The sequence below is a fragment of the Oncorhynchus clarkii genome, chromosome 20, assembly GCF_045791955.1.
Source record: "Oncorhynchus clarkii lewisi isolate Uvic-CL-2024 chromosome 20, UVic_Ocla_1.0, whole genome shotgun sequence".
NCBI lineage: Eukaryota > Metazoa > Chordata > Actinopteri > Salmoniformes > Salmonidae > Oncorhynchus > Oncorhynchus clarkii.
The window spans coordinates 64,858,253-64,886,066 of NC_092166.1; the positions used below are offsets into that span (position 1 = coordinate 64,858,253).

At 44.0% G+C, this 27,814-nt stretch overlaps 1 protein-coding gene across 1 annotated transcript; it reads right to left on the reverse strand.

Moving 5' to 3' along the window:
* Positions 1 to 27,814, reverse strand: LOC139375647 (glutamate receptor, ionotropic, delta 2 (Grid2) interacting protein, b). The gene is made up of 23 exons (XM_071117449.1): positions 27,686 to 27,814; positions 27,338 to 27,454; positions 26,231 to 26,566; positions 25,835 to 25,989; positions 15,711 to 15,992; positions 14,125 to 14,228; positions 12,538 to 12,607; positions 11,729 to 12,046; positions 10,685 to 10,836; positions 10,131 to 10,274; positions 9,587 to 9,678; positions 9,047 to 9,215; positions 8,431 to 8,750; positions 6,704 to 7,726; positions 6,517 to 6,604; positions 4,306 to 4,383; positions 3,804 to 4,000; positions 3,369 to 3,524; positions 2,970 to 3,056; positions 2,522 to 2,651; positions 2,047 to 2,165; positions 1,626 to 1,790; positions 1 to 1,514 (listed from the first exon to the last, which is right to left on the reverse strand). The coding sequence occupies exons 1-23, from the start codon at positions 27,812 to 27,814 to the stop codon at positions 1,443 to 1,445; spliced, it is 4,503 nt and encodes a 1,500-aa protein (XP_070973550.1). The 3' UTR covers positions 1 to 1,442.

The following is a 27,814-nucleotide window of genomic DNA, read 5'->3' on the forward strand; positions in this document are numbered from 1 at the left end:
TATTTGTCAAGCATTCATGTTTTTTTTTTTACAGATCCAAATACAACTGATCCAGAAGCAACCACATGGCCAACATAAAAAGTCAATATTTTTTTAACTATACAAAGTACTCCAATAATATCAATGAAAACATATAAAACACACGTTTACAAAATGAACATTTCAATAAATTAACAATAAACTTCAATCGACCAAATGTTATAATAGGCCTACATTTCAGACCCAATTTGTCAGAATATAATAAAAGTAAACAAATCCAGATATAACACAAAACAACACCTATACAAACATGCAAATGCTTCGGACAGTTGTCAACACTGTACTGCACTAGGGGCAATATTTCAATGTGTTGCAGTGTCTTTTTGAACATGATGACAAATTGCCTGGTACGACAGGTCTGTAAATACATCTGTATTTTCATGATGGCAGCTCTGACTGAAATTCCAATGTAAAAGGGAATTATGGAGGGAAAGTAGAAACACGTACAGTATTAAAGTAATACCATCAAAACAGCTTTAAATTAACATCAGAAAAAAAGTGAACATTTGTTCTAAAACAAGATACAAATTCAGGTGAATTTATGGCAGAGATGGACGGTTCATCAATAACAACCACAGTGACAGTAAGAGCTGCCAAGACCACTCAATGCTAAAATGAATTGATGTCTTTCTGTTATCAGCTATCCATATACTAGCCCCGGTGGGTTAACCCTCTTATTTCATGTGGTTCATCATACTATAAAACACGTAAAACCCGCAGGAGTCTGGCATTATTTTTTGTTTCCCCTGCCGAGTGGAACTTTTGAAATGCCAAACGCCAGGATGACTGCAGGTACGTTAGGAGGACTGCAGGTACGTCAGGATGACTGCAGGTACGTTGACACCAGAAAGCTTCTAATTTTTAAAATAATAATTCACAGTACTATTGTCATGCCAATGTAATGATTCTTGGTAGGTTAATACTGCGTTCTATCATCACATAATCTAAGAGGCAGTGAGTGTGTGTGAATGGAATTTGAGTTTCTGGTGTTGTGCACTTTTCAGATCAAGTCCATCTGTGAAAATAGTGCTCAGCTCTAGATAACATTCATATACGTTTGACTATCAGCCATCTAAAATGTAATTTCCATATACATCTATGCTTTACAATTTCAATATAATTTCAATTTCATATAATCCAATATCAAATATATACTCTTATCTAAACATATTCATCTTCATTACTAATTTATTGTACCACTTGACCTTACCAGGGACAACTGTGGGCCCTAGGGCTCAGAGTTCTTTCTGGTCAGATGACATGTTCAGGAAGAACTCCTGGCCATAGGTCATTCCGCAGTGTTGAAGATCATGTTGTTTGTGTCCCAGTAGCTGTGACTGTTTCTTTGTGTTGTCTTGGCACTTTGGTTGAGGAGAGCAGAAGGGTTATCCAGTCTCTCATCTCTACCAGGCCAGGGGAGATGCCACTCTGGGGATACAGGGGTTCTCTGTAGCCTGGGTCTCATTCAGTGCTTTCTGGAAAACATGAACCAATCAAAATCATGCATGAGTTACAGACACACTTGAATGCTGTCAAATTGTACGGTCAGAGACCTATCAAGGGCATCACTATGGCTACCGGCTCACCTCAAACTTGGAAGTAAACTCAGCGAAAATGGCGAAGAAGGCCTCAGTGGAGGTGGCTTTGCTGTCCTCTCCGAAGTAAGAAGCCACCTTAGTGAACTCATCCATGGCTCTCAGCTGCAGAGAGTCCAGAGACTGAACCGCTGGGTGACTGTTCTCCAGGAAGCCCTTTATCTCCAGGGTCAAGGGTCAAACTGTCAAACTGTCAGACCATTTGAAGCACAGTGAAACATTCTGACTAGTAACATCCTGATGACTGTTATGTACGGTGTAATTATATACAATTACAGTGTAATTACTTACTACTAATCACTACAGTGTGTTACTGTGTGGCACACACTAACTATACTGTCTACCATGATTATGTGTGTGTGTGGGAAATGTTCTGTTGTGAAGGGAATTGTTGTTGTTGATAAAAGGATACACTCATGACAGCAGCGAAGTGGTCCTCAGCCGTGGCAGGGATCATCTGACACGCTGTCCTGATGTCCTGGATGGTGGAGTGGAGGTCACCCAGCTCAGCTGTCAGGATTCGCTGATTCACTGCAGAGGAAGTTCAATACAAAACCATACAGTATGACTCATATGAGACAAATCCATTGCAAATTCAAGTGTCAAGTGCCATTCATTATAAAGTAATTTCTGTAGTGTTTCAGTCTTATGCGATGACTGCTGTAAGGCATATCGGAATGTTGAAAAGGAACTATCAGGAAACGACCGGGGATTATCAGGAAACGACAGGGGATTATCAGGAAAAAGATAAGAACATGACTTTTAGTACATATTGTGGACTGTGTAAATGTATTAAATAGAATGTGTTCATTCTGCTAGTGAACCTCAGAGTCCAGCTGAAGGTTGGAGCCAGGAAAATAACATTGTGTGGCGTCGTCTTACTGTACCTTTGGCTGCGAGTGGTACGGTTGTGAGGTCCCTGGCAAAGTTCAGCAGTTCTGGGAAGTGTTGGCATAGCGATTTGGCAAGAATGTGGAGGAAGGTGGATTTACCATCCACTGTTTTAGTGGTGCTGAGCTGTAAGAATTAAGGTGAGATAAGATTTGGCAGTAGAAAGCAAAGACAACACAAATACTATAGCGCAAGGGTTCTCAAACCTCTCCTCGGGGACCTCTAGTCATTCCACGTATTCAAACTATTACACAGCTAGCACACCTGATTCAAATGGTCAACTAATCATCAAGCCCTTGACTAGGTGAATCAGGTGACTTAGTTCAGGGCTACAACAAAATTGTGAAACATTTGGGGATCCCTGAGAATTAGTTTGAGAACCACTGCTATAGAGGCAAATGAGGCTAAAGCACAGTCAGCAAGAGCATGAACATCCATCCATACCTCAGTGAGAAAGTTGATCTTAAAGCCAGTGGTTTTGTTCGTCTTGGGTTGACCATTATTCAGGTAATTCCCCATTGCCAGCACAAACTGTCAACAGAAACAGAGGTTTAGAAACAGTTTACAGGTAACACAACACGATAAAAACATTATGCATACCTCCGAGTCTGTTTCTTATTACCTTATCCTATATGATTTTACAGACAGACAAATCTTCAAAATTGCAATTCTTAACTGAATCAACTTGGGTCTTTGGTCTTAAATCCTCCTGGTTCTTTAATAACCTTAGATTTTGACAGCAGGGTACCATAAAAAATATGAAATCAACAGTCGTTTGCCACTTCTCAACCATTAAGCTCCTGTATTCATCTCCCACGGAGCGAGTTACAGTGGTTGTATTACCTCGAGGATCTTGGCCAGTTTCTTGCTGCTCCTGAGTTCCACTGAGGCCTTGTAGATACATTCGTATCCAGCCTTCATCTCCTCTGTCTTCTCCTGCAGGGTCGTCTTAAAATGGAGGCTCCGCAGACGAGTCTTATACTCAGGGACCATCAGCATCTGGGCACACAGATTATGAACTTGAAATATATTGTTACTATTGCTAGTATAGTAGCATAATACTGTGGTAAACTACTACTATATTATACAGTAAAATACTGAAATAGATATTTTTAAACATTCTAGCCGCAGCCTAGACAGATTTTCACTACACCCGCAATAACATCTGCTAAACACGTGTATGTGACAAATCAAATTTAATTTGATTTGACTGGACCAATATAAACAACGTCCCGATCCACCATTTGGGAAACATTGACACAACAGTGTCTCTGTTACCTGCAGGACAAACTGGTCAGGGTCGCTGAGTTTGGCGGAGTCCTGGTCGAAGCGTTGATACTGTTTGACCTCCTGGTCATCGGGGGCGTAGAGCAGCAGCTGCTTGATGTGGGCCGGCTCTAGCCTGTCTGTGGTCATTGTCATCAGCACCTTACGCAGCTCACCTGGAGACAGCTTCAGGTGGGCGATCAGGATGGCTGAGGAGAGGAGGAATGGAATGGAGGGATGGAGGAGACTAGGTTTATTTTTATTTTATTTGGATCTGTTACAAAAGCAACTGATACTCATCCTGGGGTTCACAGAAAACACACTACAAAACAGTAATTGACAGTCACAGGCCTTCATTGATCAAAAACAAAACAAAACAACAATAACAATACCATTCAACTGCTTCTGTAGAAATCAGAGAACCTGTGTTTGAGCCACGTGGCCATAGAGGGTATGTTCAGATCATTGAGAGAAAGGTTCAGATCCCTGGGGGCTACGGCATGGTCATACTCACAGGCGTTGTAGGCCTTCTTATAAGACAGAATCTCCACCACATCTTTCTTTTTGAAGCTCTCGGGCAGGAAGGCTGGCTCTGGAAGAGAGACTGACACATTTAATCACAGTGTAAGGATGCTGCTCTCCAGGCACCAGAGGTGGAAACGCTAACAGGCACTAAAGATGGATGGGTAATGAGAGAAGAGAGGAGAGATGGGATGGGAGGTGGTCCCATATGGATAATGGATTTGATGAGCAGGTGAATGGAGGAGCTTAGTAGACCATGGGACAACTTGGTGAACTGTGAAGGCAACAACATGGAATATCAGCAATACACTTACACAATGAAACACAAAAAAAGCCATGTTGAATTAATGAATGTGATGTACTCTTACACAGCAATGATATAAAATCATTATATTGCATTATACACTGCTCAAAAAAATAAAGGGAACACTTAAACAACACAATGTAACTCCAAGTCAATCACACTTCTGTGAAATCCAACTGTCCACTTAGGAAGCAACACTGATTGACAATAAATTTCACATTCTGTTGTGCAAATGGAATAGACAACAGGTGGAAATTATAGGCAATTAGCAAGACACCCCCAATAAAGGAGTGGTTCTGCAGGTGGGGACCACAGACCACTTCTCAGTTCCTATGCTTCCTGGCTGATGTTTTGGTCACTTTTGAATGCTGGCGGTGCTTTCACTCTAGTGGTAGCTTGAGACGGAGTCTACAACCCACACAAGTGGCTCAGGTAGTGCAGCTCATCCAGGATGGCACATCAATGCGAGCTGTGACAAGAAGGTTTGCTGTGTCTGTCAGCGTAGTGTCCAGAGCACGGAGGCGCTACCAGGAGACAGGCCAGTACATCAGGAGACGTGGAGGAGGCCGTAGGAGGGCAACAACCCAGCAGCAGGACCGCTACCTCCGCCTTTGTGCAAGGAGGATCAGGAGGAGCACTGCCAGAGCCCTGCAAAATGACCTCCAGCAGGCCACAAATGTGCATGTGTCTGCTCAAACGGTCAGAAACAGACTCCATGAGGGTGGTATGAGGGCCCGACGTCCACAGGTGGGGGTTGTGCTTACAGCCCAACACCGTGCAGGACGTTTTTCATTTGCCAGAGAACAGCAATATATGCAAATTCACCACTGGCGCCCTGTGTTCTTCACAGATGAAAGCAGGTTCACACTGAGCACATGTGACAGACGTGACAGTCTGGAGACGCCGTGGAGAACGTTCTGCTGCCTGCAACATCCTCTAGCATGACCGGTTTGGCGGTGGGTCAGTCATAGTGTGGGGTGGCATTTCTTTGGGGGGCCGCACAGCCCTCCATGTGCTCGCCGGAGGTAGCCTGACTGCCATTAGGTACCGAGATGAGATCCTCAGACCCCTTGTGAGACCATATGCTGGTGCGGTTGGCCCTGGGTTCCTCCTAATGCAAGGCAATGCTAGACCTCATGTGGCTGGAGTGTGTCAGCAGTTCCTGCAAGAGGAAGGCATTGATGCTATGGACTGGCCCGCCCGTTCCCCAGACCTGAATCCAATTGAGCACATCTGGGACATCATGTCTCGCTCCATCCACCAACGCCACGTTGCACCACAGACTGTCCAGGAGTTGGCGGATGCTTTAGTCCAGGTCTGGGAGGAGATCCCTCAGGAGACCATCCTCTACCTCATCAGGAGCATGCCCAGGCGTTGTAGGGACGTCATACAGGCACGTGGAGGCCACACACACTACTGAGCCTCATTTTGACTTGTTTTAAGGACATTACATCAAAATTGGATCAGCCTGTGGTGTGGTTTTCCACTTTAATTTTGAGTGTGTCTCCAAATCCAGACCTCCATGGGTTGATACATTTCATTTCCATTGATCATTTTTGTGTGATTTTGTTGTCAGCACATTCAACTATGTAAAGAAAAAAGTATTTAATAAGAATATTTTATTCATTCAGATCTAGGATGTGTTATTTTAGTGTTCCCTTTATTTTTTTGAGCAGTGTATATGCATGGCTCCCTTGCAAAAGAGACCTTCAATGGGACTCCATGTTAAAATAAATAAATATCAAATCAGAGACAATGACGGTAGAAGGACAATATTAAAAAGTTGCATCATAGAGGTGGTTTAACTGGTAAAACAGAAACAGTGATATGAATACATGATATGATATGACACCCCGAGATGAGATGTTTGATGAGAAGAGGTCATAATAAAGAACTTACTGGAACTCTGTTGGGTACCAAAGTGCAGCTCTAGATCGAGGTACTTCACCATGTCACTCAGTTTGTCATAGTCAGGGTCCTCTCCAAGCTAAAGCAGACAAAGTATCTGTCAATACATGTCTGAACAAAACAACAACAAACAGTATTATTCCAGGTTCAGGGTTAATATAATATACTCCACACGTACCTGTCCCCAGATGGTCCCCTCAGAGTTCTCTACCTGCTCCCAGCGTAGCCTCTTGACACTCATGTGGTTGGTGTCCCCAGCACAGGGACTGGAATTGGGCAGTGGAGGCGGGTCGCACGGGGGCGGCAGTGGTGGAGGGGGCGGTGGGGGCACCTTGTGTTTCTGGAGCTCTGACACTGAGACAGGGGTCTCGTAGGTCTTTGAGTGAAGGGGCTGGGGAAGGTGACTCTGGGGCTGGGACAGGTGAGGGGCCTGGGGGGGGTGACTCTGGGGCTGGGACAGGTGAGGGGCCTGGGGGGGTTGACTCTGGGGCTGGGACAGGTGAGGGGGCTGGAGAGGGTGACTCTGGGGCTGGGACAGGTGTGGGGTCTGGGGGGGCAGGCTGTGGCTCAGCTGGGGCTGGTAGGGCTGGTGGCTCAGTCTGGGCTGGTAGGGCTGGTGGTGAAGCTGGTGGTGTCTCTGGAGGGCGAGCTGGCTTTGCCTGTTGGGCTGAGGGGAGGGCTGGGGACACAGGATGGGTTGGGTCAGGGGCTGAGGCTGGCTGGCCTGGCGGGGCAGGTTCCTGGGGCGAGAGGGCTGGGGAGAGTAGCAAGGGGCCAGGGGGAGAGTCATCTGGGGTGCTTGGTGGTGGAAACGGCCCTGTAGTTCATCCCTGGTCGGCAGCAACTTGTGTAGGGTCGGCCTGTTGTACGTGAAGGTCCGTGGAGGGGGCGGGGGAGGGGGGATGATGGGGTGCTGCGGCTGGAAGGACATGCGCGCCCGGGGGATGTGTTCGGGGGAAAAGCGAGAGAGGACCGAGGTAATGGGGAGGGGGTCGGAGAAGCCGAATGGTGGCGGGGGTAGGGGGGTGGGGAAGGGTGGGGGCGGCGGGGCGCTCTGGGGGGGCGGGGGAATGGGGATGTGTTCTGACCCGGAGGAGTAGGTGAGGGAGGTGGCGTCATCGTTGCTGCTGATGTCCTCACTGCTGGCACTGCTCAGCTGGCGGGGGAGGTAGCTCACTTCCTGCTCATCCTGGAAACTCATCTGGACACAGCAGATAATGATCATTCTCATTCTTTATAATTAGACACACCCATGTCATCTGATTTACATATTATAACCTTATACAGTTTTCAGAAACCTTACAATCAGATGCACACATACTGTACAATCTGATGGTCATTTTATCACTGTATACATCCTGAATAGTCTGCACACATCTTATAAACAACCTTTATTGTACGACTAATAATGTATCTAATCATTTCCTATTCATATGCACCGCTTTTCTTCAGAAACAATGGAAACCAACTCCATAAATACTGTATCTGTCGACACAATAACAACTTCACATACTGTACCGTCTGTATCTTATTCATAATCATTGGATTTACTACACTGTAGATACTTAAATAACTCAATGACACTACTGTGATTTACTACACTGTAGATACTTAAATAACTCAATGACACTACTGTGTTGGCGAATTTGATCTGGTATCATTAACATTTCAAACCAATTCTCTTAGAGCTCATATCGTCTAATTGTGACTCTCTGGCTCTCTCACCTCCTCACAGTGACTATCTCTTCATATACTGTCTCTGTCTCTCACCTCCTCACAGTGACTATCTCTTCATATACTGTCTCTGTCTCTCACCTCCTCACAGTGACTATCTCTTCATCTACTGTCTCTGTCTCTCACCTCCTCACAGTGATTATCTCTTCATCTACTGTCTCTATCTCTCACCTCCTCATAATCGTTCTCTCCAGGGAGGAAGTTATCCACCAGAGTGACACGGTGTCCCAGCTGTTCGCTCAGAGCGTCCAGGAACTTGTCCGTGTCCCTGCTCCGGGGGGGTCTGGAGAAGGTGAAGAGCTTCCTGCGTCTGGTCAGGGGGCTGGTGGGGTCATCAGAGTGCTGGGGAGACGGAGGTGGGCTCTCCAGGCTCACGTAAGGGTTGGAGTCAACGCTGCCGGGAGATGGGGTGGTTCCCTCATGATAGAACTCATACAGAGGGTCGGGCAGAGGCTCCTTCCATGTCAGAGACAATCCTGATTTACGGTTCCCTGTGGGGGGGAGAAGAAACGCTGCATTATTTCAAAGATATCTAACAAAGGACTTTGTGACTCTGCGTTTTATTTGGTTTAAATAAAACTTGACCCACGTGGCAGCTGTTTGTTCAATTTACTCTAAAGAAGTCTCTTAAACCAGATGGGTTCCATCTTAAATGATCTCATTTGTCATCCTTAAAGCATGAGTGACAACGTTAATGGTGATGTTGTTGTAACCTTTATGATATACTGACCATTGGCTTCAAGTGGTTGCCATGTCAACGGTGTGTGTGGGTGTGTGTCTGTGTTACCTGTGCTACCTTGACTGAGGGAGGAGCGAGCAGGAGACTGGCCATAGGCGTCAGTCTGTCCCAGCTCCTCAAAGTCTGGTAGGGTCAGTGGAGAGCAACGACTGTGACTCTGTTGCATGGCATTCTTCCCTGTGTACACACTTTCCAGCTCTGTGTACACTCCTGACATCTAGGGGTCGTAGGGGGTGTGAGCAGGCCGTTAGCACAAAGCACTAGGAACTCTTTATCACAAGGTCTGCTTATAAACTCTTTATGAATCATTACTAGATTGTTTGTTAACCATTATTAACCTTGAGTAAAAATCCTAAACAACATGCGTCATATTTGTCTTTTTTTTTAAATGTGAACATACTGTAACTATGTAATACTATTTACAGACAGTTCGTGAGCAGACGTCCAGATAAAGTGTTTCCCAAAGCACTGGTAAAAGCATTGCAGTACAGCGGAGCCCTGTAAGTATTTCTCTTTATAAACAGATGGCTCATCATTAGCACCGCTGGCTCTGCATGGCTGACCATTGTGTTGTAGTTTTATACCCACGTGATTCAGGTCAGGGGACTCTGGGAAGGAGGTGCCGTCTCCACACTGTCTCTCTCCAGGTGTCCCACTCCCTGGTGCATCCACATGAATCCCTGCGTCCACATGAAGGGACAAACAGTCATGAGGATCCACCTCCTCTCGAGCCCAGAGAGGAGGGGAGACAGCAGGAGACAGCAGGAAGCGTCATAATGTCCTTAACAGCATGGACAAGCGACAGAGGCCTAGTGCATTTTGAGCTATGGGCTGGATCCTAACTTGAGATTTACTGTACACTACACAGTACACCTGTAACTTGAATTTCTGCACAAATCTCCCATTGGCGTCAATGTGAGGTTTATGCTAAATTCCAAGTTACTGTAGGCATTTCTCAAGTTAGGATTTGGCCCTATGAGAGTTAAGATGGGCTTAATGCAATACTTGGCTTGGATAGATGTTCTCTGTTAGAAGCAGCAAGTCAACCCTCAGCCCTGGAGTGGCTAGTTGAGAGGAAACCCTTCCAATCAAGGATAAGGACAAATAGTTGTTGAGCTGATCACATTCGTACCCATCCCCAGGTGTGTTCCGATGATGCAGTCGTCAGAGCTCCTCTCCCGTACGGTGCCTCTGTAGGAGGTACCTGACACACGCACTGAGCTGCTCCTCCTGTGGTGCTCATGTCCTGCACCTGGCTCTGGCTCAGGCTCTGCTGCTGCATACACACACACACACACACACACACACACACACACACACACACACACACACACACACACACACACACACACACACACACACACACACAGAAAGAGAGAGAGACAAATTTTAGAATGACAGGAGGAAATATCTAAGAACATCCCACCCAACTCCCACTGAACAATAAATATATTCTCTAGTTGTCAGCTATTTTCATTGTTACTTCTAGTTGTCTACGTTTTTGCCTCTGCAAGGCCTTTGCCTGTAAAGATGCAAAGCAATCTTCCACTATGAAAGACAAAACATTATATCAAATCTAACCCGGTGAGAGCATAACCAGACAGAGACCCCACATCTAACTCAAATCACTCACACACAACAGACCCAACCAAGCAGGCAGAGAGATGTTGCTAATGGCTAACCCACCTGCGGTCTTGAAGCCCAGGAAGCGTGAGATCTTGCTCTGACAGTGTTCCTGCTCCTCGTAGGTCAGCAGCTGGTAGATGAACTGCCAGATCACCTGCTTGGCTGGAGTGTCCAACACCGGGAACACATCAACAATCAGGGTGTCCACGTTCCTGAACATATACAATGAAAAAGTCACTATTTTAGATACTTCTGAACAGCACAGACAAAAAAAACAAAATCTGACCTTTTGTTGCTACAAAAAGTATTTTAAAACATGCTAAAATAAAAATAAATAAAAATCTCAGGCACACTGGTAATATTCATTCTTCCATGAACTGAATAGATATTTTAACCAATGTTTCATCAGGGTATTGGGGAGGTTCAACTCAACTCCTACCAGTGTGCTGGAGTTTTTCTTCTTTTTATCATTAAGAATACTTTTTCCCATGCACCTGGTAGCTTGTTAACGTGTGCAAGTTCACTTTCTCAAACATGCCAAAATAAAAGTATCAAAAGAAAATCCTACTTTCGAAAAGGTTTATTGCTATTCAGTAACGTTGATAGGGAATTTGTCTTGGTGACTCTTTGATTCTGTACTCTGTAAAATAACATGTATTGCTTTAGATTAGACAAGTTTACCATTATATAATGTATATATTATATAATTGACATTTAGTGCATGTAATAAGATGTAATGAACCATATTAGGATTCAAGCAGATTATTGAGGGGTAGGATGTTATTTGGTAGGGAACTTTCTGTAACTCTCCTTTAGGGTAGGTAAACATAAAATATATGTAATATTTACTATTGATGTGTGAGCCATTTCAAATGAATAAAACATCATTCCTGACATTTGAAAGGAGATAAAATACCTCTCTCTCTCTCTCTCTCTCTCTCTCTCTCTCTCTCTCTCTCTCTCTCTCTCTCTCTCTCTCCTCTCTCTCTCTCTAACTCTCTCTCTCTCTCTCTCTCTCTCTCTCTCTCTCTCTCTCTCTCTCCTACTTCCTTCTCTCTCTCTCCTACTTCCTCTCCATCCTCTAATACCCCACCCCCCCCCCACCTGTGTTGGAAGAAGGTCTCCAGGGCCTTGCAGATGGTGTATCTCTCCTGCACGGTGAGCAGGTGATCCAGCTGCTGGCTAAAGGTGCGTCCATGGACCCTGATGCTGGGGGGGAGGATCTCAGCCACCCACTGTAGAGAGCTGAGGGGGACCGGGGAGCGGGACCTTGGGGCCACTGAAGGGGCCACGCTTGGGGAAGTGTCCTCCTGGTCCCCCTGGTCAGGGAGGGAGTAACCAGAGGGGCCGCTTTCCACCACCAGGGTTGGCATGGCACCACTGCCCTGCAGCATGGACACCACCTTCTCATGGGAACAGTTCCTGAAGACTCACACACACACACACAGTCACTGTCAGTAATAAGATCAATGTGCAAGGATGCTGTCATTGGACTAGCTCCTACAGACACTGAAAGGTACAGAGAGTTACTATCTACAGTATTCAGTAGTGTGCTCGACTACTCACCCATGTGACCCATAGTTTACATGGTGGTATAATGAGGTATTTGTGGGTGATGCTGTGGGTGATATTGTGCTATGGGCGGTGAAATATTGACAGAGCCCTCCTGAACAAATGTGATTCCAGCCAGGCTGTGTTCTAATGGGCACTCCTACACTTCTTCACGTTCAGAATAAAAAGGGAAAATAAGTCAGTTTAAAGGGCGTTAAAGGACTTCCCACAAGAATTTTCTCAAATGCCATTCCACACACACTTTCACGCATGTGCGTGCACAAGGAAACACACCAGCCCAGCTTGACTCACTCTCTTGTGTGCATCATAAGGTAAAGTAAAGACATAACAGGTTTGTGTACCTCATGTCCAGCCCATTGAGGAAAAGGATGCGGTCGCCTGGTTTGAGACCACAGTCTTCAGCAGGGCTGTCTGAAGATAGACAAGGGGATGAGAGTCAGAGAGAAAAGGAGGGAAGACACATAACAATCCAAGATGATACGCAAAAACATAACATTTATAAAAGCCTCATTAATCAAATCAGTACGTGGTATTTGACTGTTGTTGTTTTTATGCACCATGTGTTGCCTGATGTATTGGTTTATGCCGGTAGGAACCAATTTAGCATAATATTATTATTTATCGTTCTTAAGTAGGTGTACAGTACCACATGGCCATGCAGGCTCTCTGACACGAGACAGTGTGTTCTTATGGATGCCTGTACATCACGATCTTATCTCATCCACCCACAGCATCTCCATATACAGCTGTCCTGAGTCAGTGAGTAACTTACTGCTGGCCTCTGCTCAGATCTGTAGTGGGTGGTCGGCATCACACACACACACACACACACACACACACACTCCTCCCCCGCCTCAGTCCTAACAAAGATGAGCATCCGGTAAACCCCATATTATTATACTCTGGTACAACATTTGACATTTTAGTAATTTAGCAGACACTCTTATCCAGAGCAATTGGAGTTAAGTAACTTGCTCAAGGGCATATCACAGATTTCTCAACTAGTTGGCTTGGAGATTTGAACCAGCTACCTTTCGGCTTCTGGCCCAACACTCTTAACCACTAGGCTACCTGCTGCCCCAACCTCTTCATTTAGAACTACAGCAGAACATCTTCATCACTGCACACAGCAACATCCACATCCATCCATGTATTCACCCTCCTATCATCCCCTTAAAGGGCCCTTAATCAAACTAATACAACAATAAAAGCATGGCCCAGCATGACTGTCCTGTCTGTCTTATTGTACAATGGGTGGATGTTGGACAATATGTACGTAACAAATACAATTTGATTTGATTAGTTATTGACTCAGAGACACGCCTCCACCTCCGGAAACATACTGTATATTCAGGTAACACCCCTCTAGACCAGATCACCCCAACAACAACCCCCACTACTGACCACAACATCCCCAACACCTAACAACCTCCACTACTGACCACAGCATCCCAAACACCTAACAACCTCCACTACTGACCACAGCATCCCAAACACCTAACAACCTCCACTACTGACCACAGCATCCCAAACACCTAACAACCTCCACTACTGACCACAGCATCCCAAACACCTAACAACCTCCACTACTGACCACAGCATCCCAAACACCTAACAACCTCCACTACTGACCACAGCATCCCCAACACCTAACAACCTCCACTACTGACCACAGCATCCCACTTTCCCAGCATCCCAATGACTTGCCTAGTTAAATAAAGGTTAAATAAATAAATAAATACATAAAATACTGATCACAGCATCCCAAACACATAACACCCACTACTGACTACAGCATCCCCAACAGCCAACACCACCCACCTGATACCAGCCCAGTACAATACAGTGTTACCCAACACAAAACATAGAACTTCATCCACCCAACGCACCACATAGAGAAGTGTAATCAGCAGTGCATCATAACTTACCTGGGATGACAGAGTCGATACAGACAGGGGCATGCCCCCTCAGGGTGAACCCAAAACTCTTCTTCCCTCTGTAAACCCTTACTGTCCTAGGGGGAGCATGGAGGCTGAGGGAACATTACAAAGTGTGTATTATCTTCTGTCAGAACATACATGTGTATACATTTTTACAGTAGAAGTAGTAAAAGATATGGTTGTAACATTATAGTTGTAATATTTCAGGAACTACATTACTACCTTTGTTGTGTACTGATGTTTTATCAATGGGCTTTCAACAGCTTTCAACTGTATTTATCAAGTACTACTGGGTGTTTAGAATAGCCTAGCATTCTCAACAGTAAATAACAATTCTACAGGGATTTCATATTATCATGCCCACATCACGCTGTCTGTTATGTAACTTGGACAATAAAGGAATGTGAATGAGTAAAAAATAAACAGCAGCTAGTGTGTCCAGTAGGAATACCACATAACAGGTATCATTTCCAGCTCAGACAGTGATGCCTCTGTTCCCTGGCTCCCAGAAAGAAGCATTACCATCAAAGACTGGGATGGAGATATCACGGTTGCCATGGAAACTACTCAAGGCAACATCATATGATATAAACAGGAGTTCCATAAAGCAGAAGAAGGAGAGGAGAGGAAACGGGTAAAATCCATTATTTGATTGTCTTTATGCTTGTTATGTAAAGCGGGACAGATGAAAACTATTCAAATGGGTTTTTAGAGTACTGTACTGTGCTATACGTACAGAGACACAGAGGGTAGGCTCAGCACTGCAAAGCACTGGGGATAAGAAACTGGTGGGTTAGAAAAGGTGAAGAAAACAGATCTCATCTCTCCCCTCATCTACCATTTGTACTTTATATACATCAGTACCATTCCATAACCCAAGAAGCAACACAGAAGAGGAGCTAAAAACATGATGTTGATGATTCAATTAACAATCAATCAAGTAACCTATCATCACTGGAGATTTCAATATTGCTCTATTCACTATTCCATATTGACTTGAAACCTACCCCTCAAAAGGAAGTTTACCATAAATAATGATAGATGATTACACAGGACATATTCCAACATGCTGCTCATTAGGATATAGGCCATGGGGAGGGGAGGGGCTGTTGGTAAAACACGGACTTGAGTCTACTGCAAAGTATATCTGTAAAACTGGAATGGAGTGAGCTACTGTATGGCTTGAGCTGAGCCTGCTGTATGGTACTGACTTTCTGAGTCATAATCTTAATTCCTTCATGTTATTATCGGTTGGACCCTGAAAGATATAATCGTTGTGTGGCGTTATAATATCAGGTGAGTAAACAGACTCAATGGTTAACAGAGACGGTTCCCTAATCAACAGGTGCTTCCAAATCATCTATCAACAAACATCACATTTAAACATTTAGAGAATTACCCAGATATTACCCAGAGGGTTGGAACACTTATTTTTTAAATGTCCTTCAGTAGTAATTTTAAGTCCAATTAATGTCCATTATTTCCAACTCCAACCACACAAACAGCATATTCTAAATCGTCTCTCTCTCAGGTGAGTGGGAGTCATAGCTAAATACACCATACTGTATACTAACCTCTGATTGGCTCCTGATTGATGCACAGGTATGCCCGACATAGACTTCCTGTACCCCCTCTCTCCTCTCTCCTTTCCCCCTCTGTCCTCCCCGGGGTCCCGGGGTACTGAGCTGGCCCGTTTGGAGCCGTAGTGGCGGTCGGGGTGGTCCTCGCTGCGGCTACGTCTCAGACGGCCCTGTGGGCCCGGCTCGCTGATGCTCTTACTGCGACAGATCCTCTGGATCAGGCTCTGGGAAACGGCCTCGTCAAACCGCTGCCGGTGCTTCTTGGGGATGAAGATCCTGGTGAACATGGTGAGAGAAGGACCAGCATGTAAAGAGGAAGAGAAAGTAGGGGGAGGGTGGAGAGGTGGATGGGTGGAGTTCCCCCTGGATCCAAGGGGCTACCACCAGGTAGACCTCAGCAGTCACCCTTCAACAGTCTGTCACCTCTGCCCAGAGGAATCAGAGATGATGAAGAGAGAGATTATGTAGATCTCTGGAGATCTCCGGGAATCAGAAGGTATTACTAGATACCTCAGTAGTCTGTATCAACTCTGGTGCCCAAAACCACACCACTCATACCAAAGCCCTGATCTGAGATTCAGAGGAAAAAGTCAGAGCTAGAACTGAGAAACAAGCATCCAGGTTGGACAAGAAAATTCACGCAGCTGAATACATATCACTGTTGACTTGGTGAAAGAGAATCATCATAAAACATACTTAGAAATCCATAGATTGACGAGAAACAAAACAAACGCACTTCTTCTAAAAAGTCGCTACGTTTCCATTTAGTCCCTGTAGTCCATGGATAAAGAAGAGAAGTGAAGGTTGGATAGCGAGAAAGAGGGAGAGAGATGTCTATAGAGCCAGTCAGTGAGGCAGCCCTCTGTGCAGTGGCGTCATTCGCTACAGTGTGGATTCACTCTGCTGCAGCTTGAGATACCAACACAGCGACAGCAAAGGTGTGGGAGTCAGCAATATATTACTCTATCACTTTTCTCTCCCTTTCTCCCTCTCTTGTTCTCTCTCTTGCTGTCATCTCTCTATCTATCTGCTTGCCTGCCTATCTATCTGAGGAGCAGAACAATAGCTTCTCTGAGCATCTCTAGGAACTGTGGGATTCTCAGAGGGAGAATGATATGAAGTGAAGGATTATCATCTTCTCATCATGTAGACAATCACACTGATCAAAGCCATCGTCTTGTCTGTCTTTAATAACGTAACCAAGAGAACAGCGGTATGGTGTTATTTAATCAGATAACTAATTCTTTGCTAATTGAAGATATAAAACATACGGTTCATTACAGCAATTGTGACACAGATGTAAAAGCAACAGCTGATGATGAAAACAACACACACACACACATACCACACGCGCACACACACAGAGGGCAGCGGACAGATGGTTTAAACAGGAACGGTGTGTATGCATTAGCAAATTAGAACTGATGAACAACATTGCATTAATACAGATGGAATTATCTATGGGAATTAAAACACATGCTCCCAATGAACACATCATCCAATACAGATCATGTGAGTACATACAGTATAAATGTAACGAGTGTGCTGAGTGTCGGGAAGCAAGTTCAGGGAGTGAGTGTTTTCATAAATAAACAAAACAATAAACACGAAACACACCGACATGAAACAGAGTCAATAACACCCGAGGGAAGAACCAAAGGAGAGTGACAGATGTAGAGAAGAGAATCAAGGAGGTGATGGAGTCCAGGTGAGTGTCATGAGGCGCAGGTGAGGATGAGTGGCGAGACATCAATTATAATGAAGTGGAGAATTTCCTGGAAACAGACTAACTGGCCACAAACACAAATAATATGACACAAACAGAACAGAGAGAAAGAGAGAGAGAGAGAGAGAGAGAGAGAGAGAGAGAGAGAGAGAGAGAGAAGCAACGTGCAGAAACGTGTAAAAATGAACTAGCAAATTATGCAAATTCAAACAAGTTGGACAGCTAAATCAAGCAAATCGGACACAGAGACAATAAGGATTCTAGCCACCGTTGGGGAATGTTCTGCTAATTAGCTAGGATTCTTCCACAGTGCTCCTGAGTTATCCAGACACATGGAGACCTATCTGGAACTCGTGTAGAACCTGCTGTTCCACGGAAAGCGATTTGTGGACACTCATTACTGTTGTGATGTACTTATGCAGCATCGTATAGCTTGGTCTCTCACCAACCCACAGAGTCGCTTTCTCTCTACTAGCTTTTCTACATCTCTAGCCACATTATTATCTGGCATCCTTGTGTCCTTCAGTGGTATTTCTAAGAAAACCTTATCTGCCATCACAACTACAATTGAGCCTTCACTGCTCAATACAAGATTGTATTTTTTTCAAACAGCCGCCTCATCATAAAAGTTGTCTAAACTGTCTTATCTTTGGAACTAATTGAGTTTTCAACCAATGTGACCTCATTTGCAGCAGAGTTGAGTGGTGCTCTATAATTATCTAAGACGGTGGAGGGAGGATGGATGTCTCCAAAGGGAGAAATGACAAATAGAAATCTAACTGGGAGACCTCATTTCATTTCCATTCCAGATGTGAGAGACTGTACTGTCGCTATTTATTACTTTGCTTTGCCACACTGTCCCTTGCCAGGTACTAAATGACTGGTGGACATTAAAGATTGAGGGGAGGGATTTAGGAGATGATTATGTGGTTTGAAAACCAGTGATTAGGGTCACTATGTCGTTGGTCAGTGGCCATCAGACCCAGATGTCTTCCAGCATTAGGAAGCTTTTTAAGGCCAATAAAGCATTGTCCAGTAATGGTGGGGGTTACGCAGCTGAAACCTCCTTTATTTCTCTAATACACCTATCAAATACACTCCAAACTGTCTGGAAATGGAGCGTTGCAGTGGGAGAGCAATGTGATGATGACCTATGAGGGAAGATCTATGATTGAGAGTGGATGTAAATTGTAAAGTGATTTGCTAGATGGAGTAATGCTGTAATTTACTGTAAATGTGTGAGGAGGCTTTTGTAGTTACAGTACATTACACTTCTATGGTATGCACCACCACATTAAAGAAGACTATTTTTGTTGACATTAGTTTAGCTTCCTTAAACACAATCAATATGGCAGCAATAACTCATATACCAATACATCAAACATGGCAGGATCAATAAATCAAATGATCAATAGCACCTTAAGTTCAGTCATTTTTAGGGTAACTTTTTCACAGACTACAATTACATAATAGTCTAGAGCTTCCATAATCCAGTTTTAGCTATAGAAAAAACAACACAAGAGATTAGATACAAAAAAAGCCCCATCACTTATCATGATGAGTTCTAGGTTATCGCTTATTCTAGGAATCGCTAGAGACAAAAAGTATGATTCATATAATCTAGTAGAAAATCCTGGAATGTTTCATGTTGTCTCACTCAAGTGACGAGAGTCAATACGCAAGCAAGAAAGTATACAGTTAACACTGAATTCAATTCTGCAAAAAAGTAATTCAGACCACTGCATTAAATCATTGCACAACAATAAACAGTAGAAAACACTCAAACAAGTCTCTGAATAAGAGCATGGGCTGCCAGCCAACACACACTACCCCTCAGAGTAAAAGTACACAGGTACAGTACTGTACCAGGATAATTATCTGCCCACCTACGGCCAGTCGGACACACTACACTGCGGTGTCTCTACCTGTACTGAAACAGATGTGTGCATTCAGCAGTACACCACTGCAAGACAAATGCTAGTACCACAGCCCAAAACACCCAACAATAAAACCAGTACTCACCCCAAACAGCTCATTACTGTCAGTAGTCTGTCATATTTCAGAATCAGAAGGAACGTTATGAGGATTATACAATAGTAAATGTGAGTAAGTGCATAGGTTCACAAATGGTATGTTGAAGTCTTAATGCAGTATAACGGTATGGGACAAAATCAGCATGGTGCATCCAAGAACCATCGCCAGCAGTGAACTGTCAAGGGAGAACGGTCACCAACCACAGACGAGCAAGAGCTTAAAGCACAATAATTAAGATACAAATCCATCACAGAAAATCCACACAGAGAGGGGGGGGGGGTTGGCGAAAAAAAAGAGAGCGAGCGCAAGAGAGAGAGAGAAAGAAAGAAAGAGGAGGAGAGGAGGGAGAGAGTCCAATTCAGTGGAATAAAACAAACACATTTTCCTGGCCTGTTAAATGCCACTCAGTCTATATTTAGAGAATAAAGAAGGAAAGAAGTGTCGCTGTCCTCTGGGGATCAGGAATCACTGTCTTATTGAACAAAATCGCTTTGCATTTGAATATTAAATTATTCATACACAACCGTACAACCTTAAATAGTACAGGATCTTACAGTATAACAATTTCTATAATGAGTATCCAATCATATCACTAAGACTTTTCTCTGGTCTGGTCATGTGTTCAGGAAAAACTCAAGACCCAAATTGTTAGGCATCACTACCTACCTGATATACCATATTAATGGTACCCAAAGGATCTGACTTTATATTGCACTGACCCTACGCACACTCACCAGACTATATATACACACCATATACATACTCACTCTCGCACACTGCATTGACACTCCCACACAAAACCCACACACATTCACATACACTACCTATGCATACACAAACACAACACACACATGCATACCGACATAACACACACACGCATTACGACACAACACAAACACACATACACAATACGCAAACTTTATTTTACTTCTATTATTATCTATCCTGATGCCTAGTCACTTTACTCTGCCTTCATGTACATACGTTCAAAAGTTCAGATCACTTAGAAATGTCCTTGTTTTTGAAAGAAAAGCATGTTTTTTGTCCATTAAAATGACATCAAATTGATCAGAAATACAGTGTAGACATTGTTAATGTTGTAAATGACTATTGTAACTGGAATCGGCAGATATTTTATGGAATATCTACATAGGCGTACAGAGGCCCATTATCAGCAACCATCACTCCTGTGTTCCAATGGGACGTTGTGTTAGCTAATCCAAGTTTATCATTATAAAAGGCTAATTGATCATTAGAAAACACTTTTACAATTATGTTAGCACAGCTGAAAACTATTGTTCTGATTAAAGAAGCAATAAAACTGGCCTTCTTTAGACTAGTTGAGTATCTGGACCATCAGCATTTATGGGTTCGATTACAGGGTCAAAATGGCCAGAAACTCGTCAGTCTATTCTTGTTCTGAGAAATTAAGGCTATTCCATGCGAGAAACTGAAGATCTCGTACGACGCTGTGTACTACTCCCTTCACAGAACAGCGCAAACTGGCTCTAACCAGAATAGAAAGAGGAGTGGGAGGCCCCGGTGCACAACTGAGCAAGAGGACAATTACATTAAAGTGTCTAGTTTGAGAAACAGATGCCTCACAAGTCCTCAACTGGCAGCTTCATTAAACAGTACCCACAAAACACCCGTCTCAACGTCAACAGTGAAGAGGCAACTCCGGGATGCTGGCCTTCTAGGCAGAGTTGCAAAGAAAAAGCCATATCTCAGACTGGCCAATAAAAATAAAAGATTAAGATGGGAAAAAGTGGGAGATTTGTACAGGGTAAAAGGGATCTTGAAGAAGGAAGGCTATCACTCCATTTTGCAACGCCATGCCAAACCCTGTGGACGGTGCTTAATTGGAGCCAAGTTCCTCCTATAACAGGACAATGACCCAAAGCACAGCTCCAAACTATGTAAGAACTATTTAGGGAAGAAGCAGTCAGATGGTATTCTGTCTATAATGGAATGACCAGCACAGTCACCGGATCTCAACCCTATTAAGCTGTCGTGGGAGCAGCTTGACCGTATGGTTCTTGGTCAGAAGTGCCCATCAAACCAATCCAACTTGTGGGTGGTGCTTCAGGAAGCATGGGGTGAAATCTCTTCAGATTACCTCAACAAATTGACAACTAGAATGCCAAGGGTCTGCAAGGCTGTAATTACTGCAAATGGAGGATTCTTTGACGAAAGCAAAGTTTGAATGACACAATTATTATTTCTATAAAAAATCTTTATTTATAATATTTGTCAACGTCTTGACTATATTTCCTATTCATTTTGCAACTCATTTCATGTATGAGTTCATGGAAAAAAGTGACCCCAAACTTTTGAAGGGTAGTGTATCTACCTCAAATACCTCATACCTCTGCACAGTGATCTGGTACTGGCTCCATCCATTCTTGTGTATTTTAATTTATTCTTCTTGTGTTACTATTTTATTTTTATTTTTATGATTATTTTTAAACTCTGCATTGTTGGGAAGGGCTCGTAAACAAGTATTTCACGGTAAAGACTGTACCAGTAAGTGACATTGAGATACAATACCCACAATCCACCACATCCACATTGTTTACCTCTGTGTCGTTGCCTCCCTCTAGTAAATACAAGTTAAGGTCAGATAATCAAAGATATGGTCTGGTAAGACCCCAGCCGGATGACCACATGGTCCACATTCCCTCAGATGGATTCCTCATACCAACCAATCAGATTAACGACTTAGAAACCGACGGGAAGTGTCATCTCACATTAAATATGTCCATCCCCCTCTAATTTATTCCCTTCGTAGAGTATAGAAGTAACAGTAATCTCAACAACCCTAAAGGAAAAAGTGTACTTGGATTAAGGGTTTAGTGAGAGTCTTGTTGGTCGTTTTCACACAAGAAAAAACATAAGACAAACGGTTATGCAAATATATCTTCATTAAAATGTCTGACAACATGAGTCTTTAGCCATAGCAGCCAGTATTCTCTGAGTTCAGTTGAGGTCACAAACAAACAAATTTAATTCAAAAAGGCAGAGACAGTGATGAATACAATTGGCAGATCCTTGAGCTGATCTCAGACAGGAACAAGGCTGGCAAGATTTGTCGACATGGGTAGAATTTCAAATGACCACACTAAAACTGGCTTTGCCATCGTTGAGCTTAACTTCTGATCATCAATGGCACTCAACTCAACCAGTGATTATCGTGAACTGGGCACAAATGGCTGGGCACAAATGTGTCAGGTGTGAGATGATTTCCACACAATCACAAGATGAAGACAAGGTGGAACTGGAAAATGCACCACCATCATGCATCTTAGGGAAGAGGTCCTCTGGCTGTTAGCTTGGCTGCGAGAAAAGGAAAACCTACTTTCTAAGTACACTGACCTTGCTGTAACCCAGGAAAAGCGAATCTCAGTCTTAAATGGCATATATAACAAGTCAATTAGAAATGCCAGACGGGCTAATTTTTCTAACTGGATCACTAATAATCAGAATAATGAGAGAGTGCTCTTCTTGACCATTGATGGCCTGATAAATCTTACCCCCGCAAACCTATGTGAACTTTTCTCCACATCTAAATGTGATGAGTTTGCGGCATATTTCAGAGATAAGATAACCAACATTAGGTTGGGTATCAGTCAAGCAAGATCTGATGAGAAGTTTGATGATATGTGTCCTAGCCTACCACGCAAATGCACTATGGATTTATTTTCCCTGGTGGACACAGACATGCTCAGGAAAGTGATATCACAACTTAAGCCTTCTACCTGCTTTCTGGATCCTATCCCCACAACCTTCTTCAAAACAGTATTTAGTTGCATATCTGAAGAAGTGCAAGCTATTGTTAATCACTCCCTGTTCTCACGCACTTTCTCTACTGCACTAAAAACTGCAATGGTGAAACCCCTTCTGAAGAAAAGTAATCTAGATTCTTCAGCTCTTAGCACTTTTCGATCAATCTCCAACCTTCCATTTCTGGAGAAATTGGTTTTCAAACAGCAAAATAAGTTTTTAAGTGCCAACTATATTTTTGAAGAAATCCAATCTGGTTGTTGTGCCCACCACAGCACAGAGATCGCCTTAGTTAAAGTGATAAATTACCTTAGAGCTAACACAGATGCCAAACAGCTCTCTGTCCTTGTACTCTTGGATTTAAGTGCTGCATTCATCACTGTTGACCATGATGTCCTTCTGGACAGACTGGAGAGGTTGGTTGGCCTCTCCGTTCCAGTTAAAAATGGTGTTATGTTACAGTCTTATTCTAAAATTGATTCAATTATTTGTTTTTCTCATCAATCTACACAATACCCTATAATGACAAAGCGAAAACAAGTTTTTAGAAGTGTTTTCTAATTTATTAAAAAAAACAGAAATACCTTATTTACTTAAGTATTTAGAAACTTTGCTATGGGACCCGGAATTGAGATCAGGTGCATCCTGTTTCCATTAATCATCCTTGGGATGTTTATACAACTTGATTGGAGTCCACTTGTGGTACATTCAATTGACTGGACATGATTTGGAAAGCCACATACCTGTCTTTATAAGGTCCCACAGTTGACAGTACATGTCAGAGCAAAACCAAGCCAAGAGGCCGAAGGAATTGTCCAAAGAGCTCCGAGACAGGATTGTGTCGAGGCACAGATCTGAGGAAGGGTACAAAAACATTTCTGCAGCCTTGAAGGTCCCCAAGAACACATCATTCTTAAATGGAAGAAGTCTGGAACCACCAAGACTCTTCCTAAAGCTGGCCGCTCGTCCAAACTGAGCAATCGTGGGAGAAGGGTTCTTGGTCAGGGAGGTGACCAAGAACCTGATGGAGATGCGAGAACCTTCCAGAAGGACAACCATCTCTGCAGCACTCCACCAATCAGGCCTTTATGGTAGAGTGGCCAGACGGAAGGCACATTACAGCCCACTTGGAGCTGCTAAAAGGCACCTAAAGGACTCTCAGACCATGATAAACCAGATTCTCTTGTCTGATGAAACCAAGATTGAACTTTTTTGCCTGAATGCTAAGCGTAACGTCAGGAGGAAACCTGGTAGCATCCCAACGGTGAAGCATGGGGGTGACAGCATCATGCTATGGGGGTGTTTTTCAGCAGCAGGGACTGGGAGACTAAGATTGAGGGAAAAATGAACGGAGAAAAGTACAGAGAGGTCCTTGATGAAAACCTGCTCTAGAGCGCTCAGGACCTCAGACTGGGGTGAAGGTTCACCTTCCAACAGGACAACGACCCTAAGCACACAGCCAAGACAGCGCAGGAGTGGCTTCTGGACAAATCTCTGAATGTCCTTGAGTGGCCCAGCCAGAGGTCAGGCTTGAACTCGATCGAACATCTCTGGAAAGACCGGAAAATAGCAGTGCAGCGACGCTCCCCATCCAACCTGACAGAGCTTGAGAGGATCTGCAGAGAAGAATGGGAGAAACTCCCCAAATACAGGTGTGCCAAGTTTGTAGCGTTATACCCAATAAGACTTGAGGCTATAATTGCTACCAAAGGTGCTTTAACAAAGTACTGAGTTAAGGGTCTGAATACTTATGTAAATGTGATATCAGTTTTCCATTTTTTATACATTTGCAAAAATGTCAATAAACTTGGTTTTGCTTTGTCATTATGGGATATTGTGTGTAGATTGATGAGGGGAAAAAAACGATTCAATCGATTTTAGAATAAGACTGTAACATAACAAAAGTTGGAAAATGTCAAGGGGTCTGATTTTAGCTCCACGGATTATTAGACTGTATTTGTGATTTAAATACTTGGATGGCTCACAACTTCCTCAAGCTAAATCAAGACAAGACCAAGGTACTTCTTGTTGGTGTCAAAGCACATTTTAATTCAAATTTTAATTCACAGGCAATAAAGATAAAACACTAGGTGTCATTTTAGATTCTGAACTTAATTTTGATTCAAGACAAGACCAAGGTACCGGTGTCGTGTGCTCTCCGTCTGGTCTTGGAGCCCTGTCTGCAGCAGATGGGGTCTTGTGATAAAGTTCACAATGCTTGACACTAAGCAAGCTCCCCGTAATCCCTCCACCAGCAAAATGAGCAATTGGAAAAGCCTGTTTACACACCCATCGCAAAATAATCCCCATAGATTACCATTACTTTTCATTGGGACTCCGAAATTGGGATTTTAGGAGGCTGGATCCCACCTGGGTTGTACTAGGATGTCTGCATATCAATATGGGAAGGTTTGAATGTATCTCTGTGGGCATAATCTGAGTCAAGTTCAACAGGGAGTACAGGTGGTAGGCTACCTCCTCTTTCTCAAGAGCCTATACTGAACACAACTACAGATTAAGTCTACAGTATGTATCTTTATTTACATTCTATTGATTGAGACTCAAGAGTAGGTACCTGATGTGGCCGATGAGCGTCTGCTGCTCGTCAGTGGTGAGGATGTCTGGGAGGACAGAGGCCAGCCAATCAACCTTCTTCTCCGCAGCATACTGCTTCAGCACCGCAAACAGCTTCTCCTTCACCTCAGGCTCCTCCCCCAAAATCTGGTCAATCTGAAATATAGCAATAACTGTTGTTGAAGGGCCTATATAGTACACAGACTCCCTAAAGAAATATGGTATACCTTCACAAAAAAGTATCCAACTAGCTAACTAAGGAAGTAAGCTCAGTAGGCTTGCGTAATGATTTTTTAACAGTAAAGTATTCTCTTTCAAAATGTTGTTTTCTCTGGACATCAATACTCCCCTGAATAGCTCCAACTCATTCAACAGTTAGTTTAATAGAAAGCCTCACCTTCCTGTTGAACTCCAGGGCCTTGTGTTTGCGGTCCGTCCTCATCCCGTCTCCCTCAAGCTGTATCTCATCCATACTCTCACTGCTGCGTATTTTCCGTCTGGGCCCGAGACACAGCACCCCTAGCCTCAGCGTACGCCCCTGGGACGCCTTGATCAGCGCCGCCGCCATCTCGTGGTGCCTCACCGGGATCCTGTTGACCTCCATGACGTAGTCGCCGGCCCGCAGGCCACCTCGTCCTGCCGGAGAGCAGGGGGAACAATCCTCCACCAGGAGGGGGCAGTCTCCCACGATGGTGAAGCCAAAACGGCCGTCAGGACCCGGGGTGATGTCCATCTGAGAAGCAGAGATTTAATTCTTATTTAACTTTCACTGTATTATATTAAGTTAGAGAGAATTTATTTTCACTAATGAATTGAAAAGTATGGCCTTGCCGATGAAATTAGCACGGCAAATCCAGGATTGCCCCTACAGTTTCTGAGGTTACATGAGGTATCAGAAATACAGTGAGTCGGGGGCTCCTGAGTGGCGCAGCAGTCTAAGGCACTGCATTGTATGCTGTAGTGCTAGACGTGTTACTACGGTCCCGGGTTCATATCCCGGGCTGTGCCACAACCGGCAGTGGTCGGAAGTCCCATAGGACAGCGCACAATTGGCTCAGCGTCGTCTGGGTTAGGGGAGGGTTTGGCCGGAGAGCCTTTACTTGGCTCATCGTGCTCTAGCCTACTCCTTGTGGCAGGCCGGGTGCCTGCAGGCTGACAACGGGTGCCAGTTGAACGGTGTTTCCTCTGACACATTGGTGCGGCTGGCTTCCGGGTTAAGCTGGCAGGTGTTAAGGAGTGGGGTTAGGTGGGTCATGTTTTGGAGGACGCATGACTCCACCTTCGCCTCTCCCGAGCCCGTTGGGGAGTTGCAGCGATGAGCCAAGATCGAAAGAATTGGGGAGAAAAAATACAACAACGAAAAAAATAAGAAATACAGTGAGTCTGATATTCAGTAGGCACAAACAGAAATACAGAAAAAGGAACTTAAAATCAATCAGAAGTATCAAACATTGTGCTACAACATAATGGTGCCAGGTGAGTCCCAATCAGAGCGAGTTCAGACCTGCTGGATGCGAGACACAACTCCGATGCTGGGAGGGATGTTCCTCTGGGTCTGAGCGATGGCGATGACAGCCTGGAATCCCAAAGTGGACACATTCTGGCCCTCGATCTCCAGCACCTGATCACAGAGAGACAGTATAAGGAAGAGACCGAGAAACAGCTTTTCCAGTATAAATCCCTGTTCATACTATTACACTATTGTCATAACATCGTAGTATAACATACCTGTAGTACTATTAAATGCATGTTTGACAATTGTCTTGCCTTGTTAAATAATGGTTAAATAAAGGATTGAAATAATTACTGATTAGGCCTTTCGGTTTAGCTTAGAATCTAGAATCTCTCTGACCTGGTCACCTGGCTGCAGCCCCGCCAGGTAGGCACTGCTCCCCTCCTCCACAGACAGGATGTAGCTAGGACCACTTCCTCCCAGCTGGAAGCCAAACTCCTCTGGCCAGCACTGATTGGACGTCGGCAT

Excerpts from the sequence above, each read along its gene's own strand:
- LOC139375647 (XM_071117449.1), bottom strand. The coding sequence starts at position 27,814 with ATGCCGACGTCCAATCAGTGCTGGCCAGAGGAGTTTGGCTTCCAGCTG. Across the intron at positions 4,384-6,516 it reads TGGTACCCAACAGAGTTCCA|AGCCAGCCTTCCTGCCCGAG; the intron begins GTAAGTTCTTTA and ends TCTCTCTTCCAG. Across the intron at positions 4,001-4,305 it reads TAAGAAGGCCTACAACGCCT|CCATCCTGATCGCCCACCTG; the intron begins GTGAGTATGACC and ends TCCTCTCCTCAG.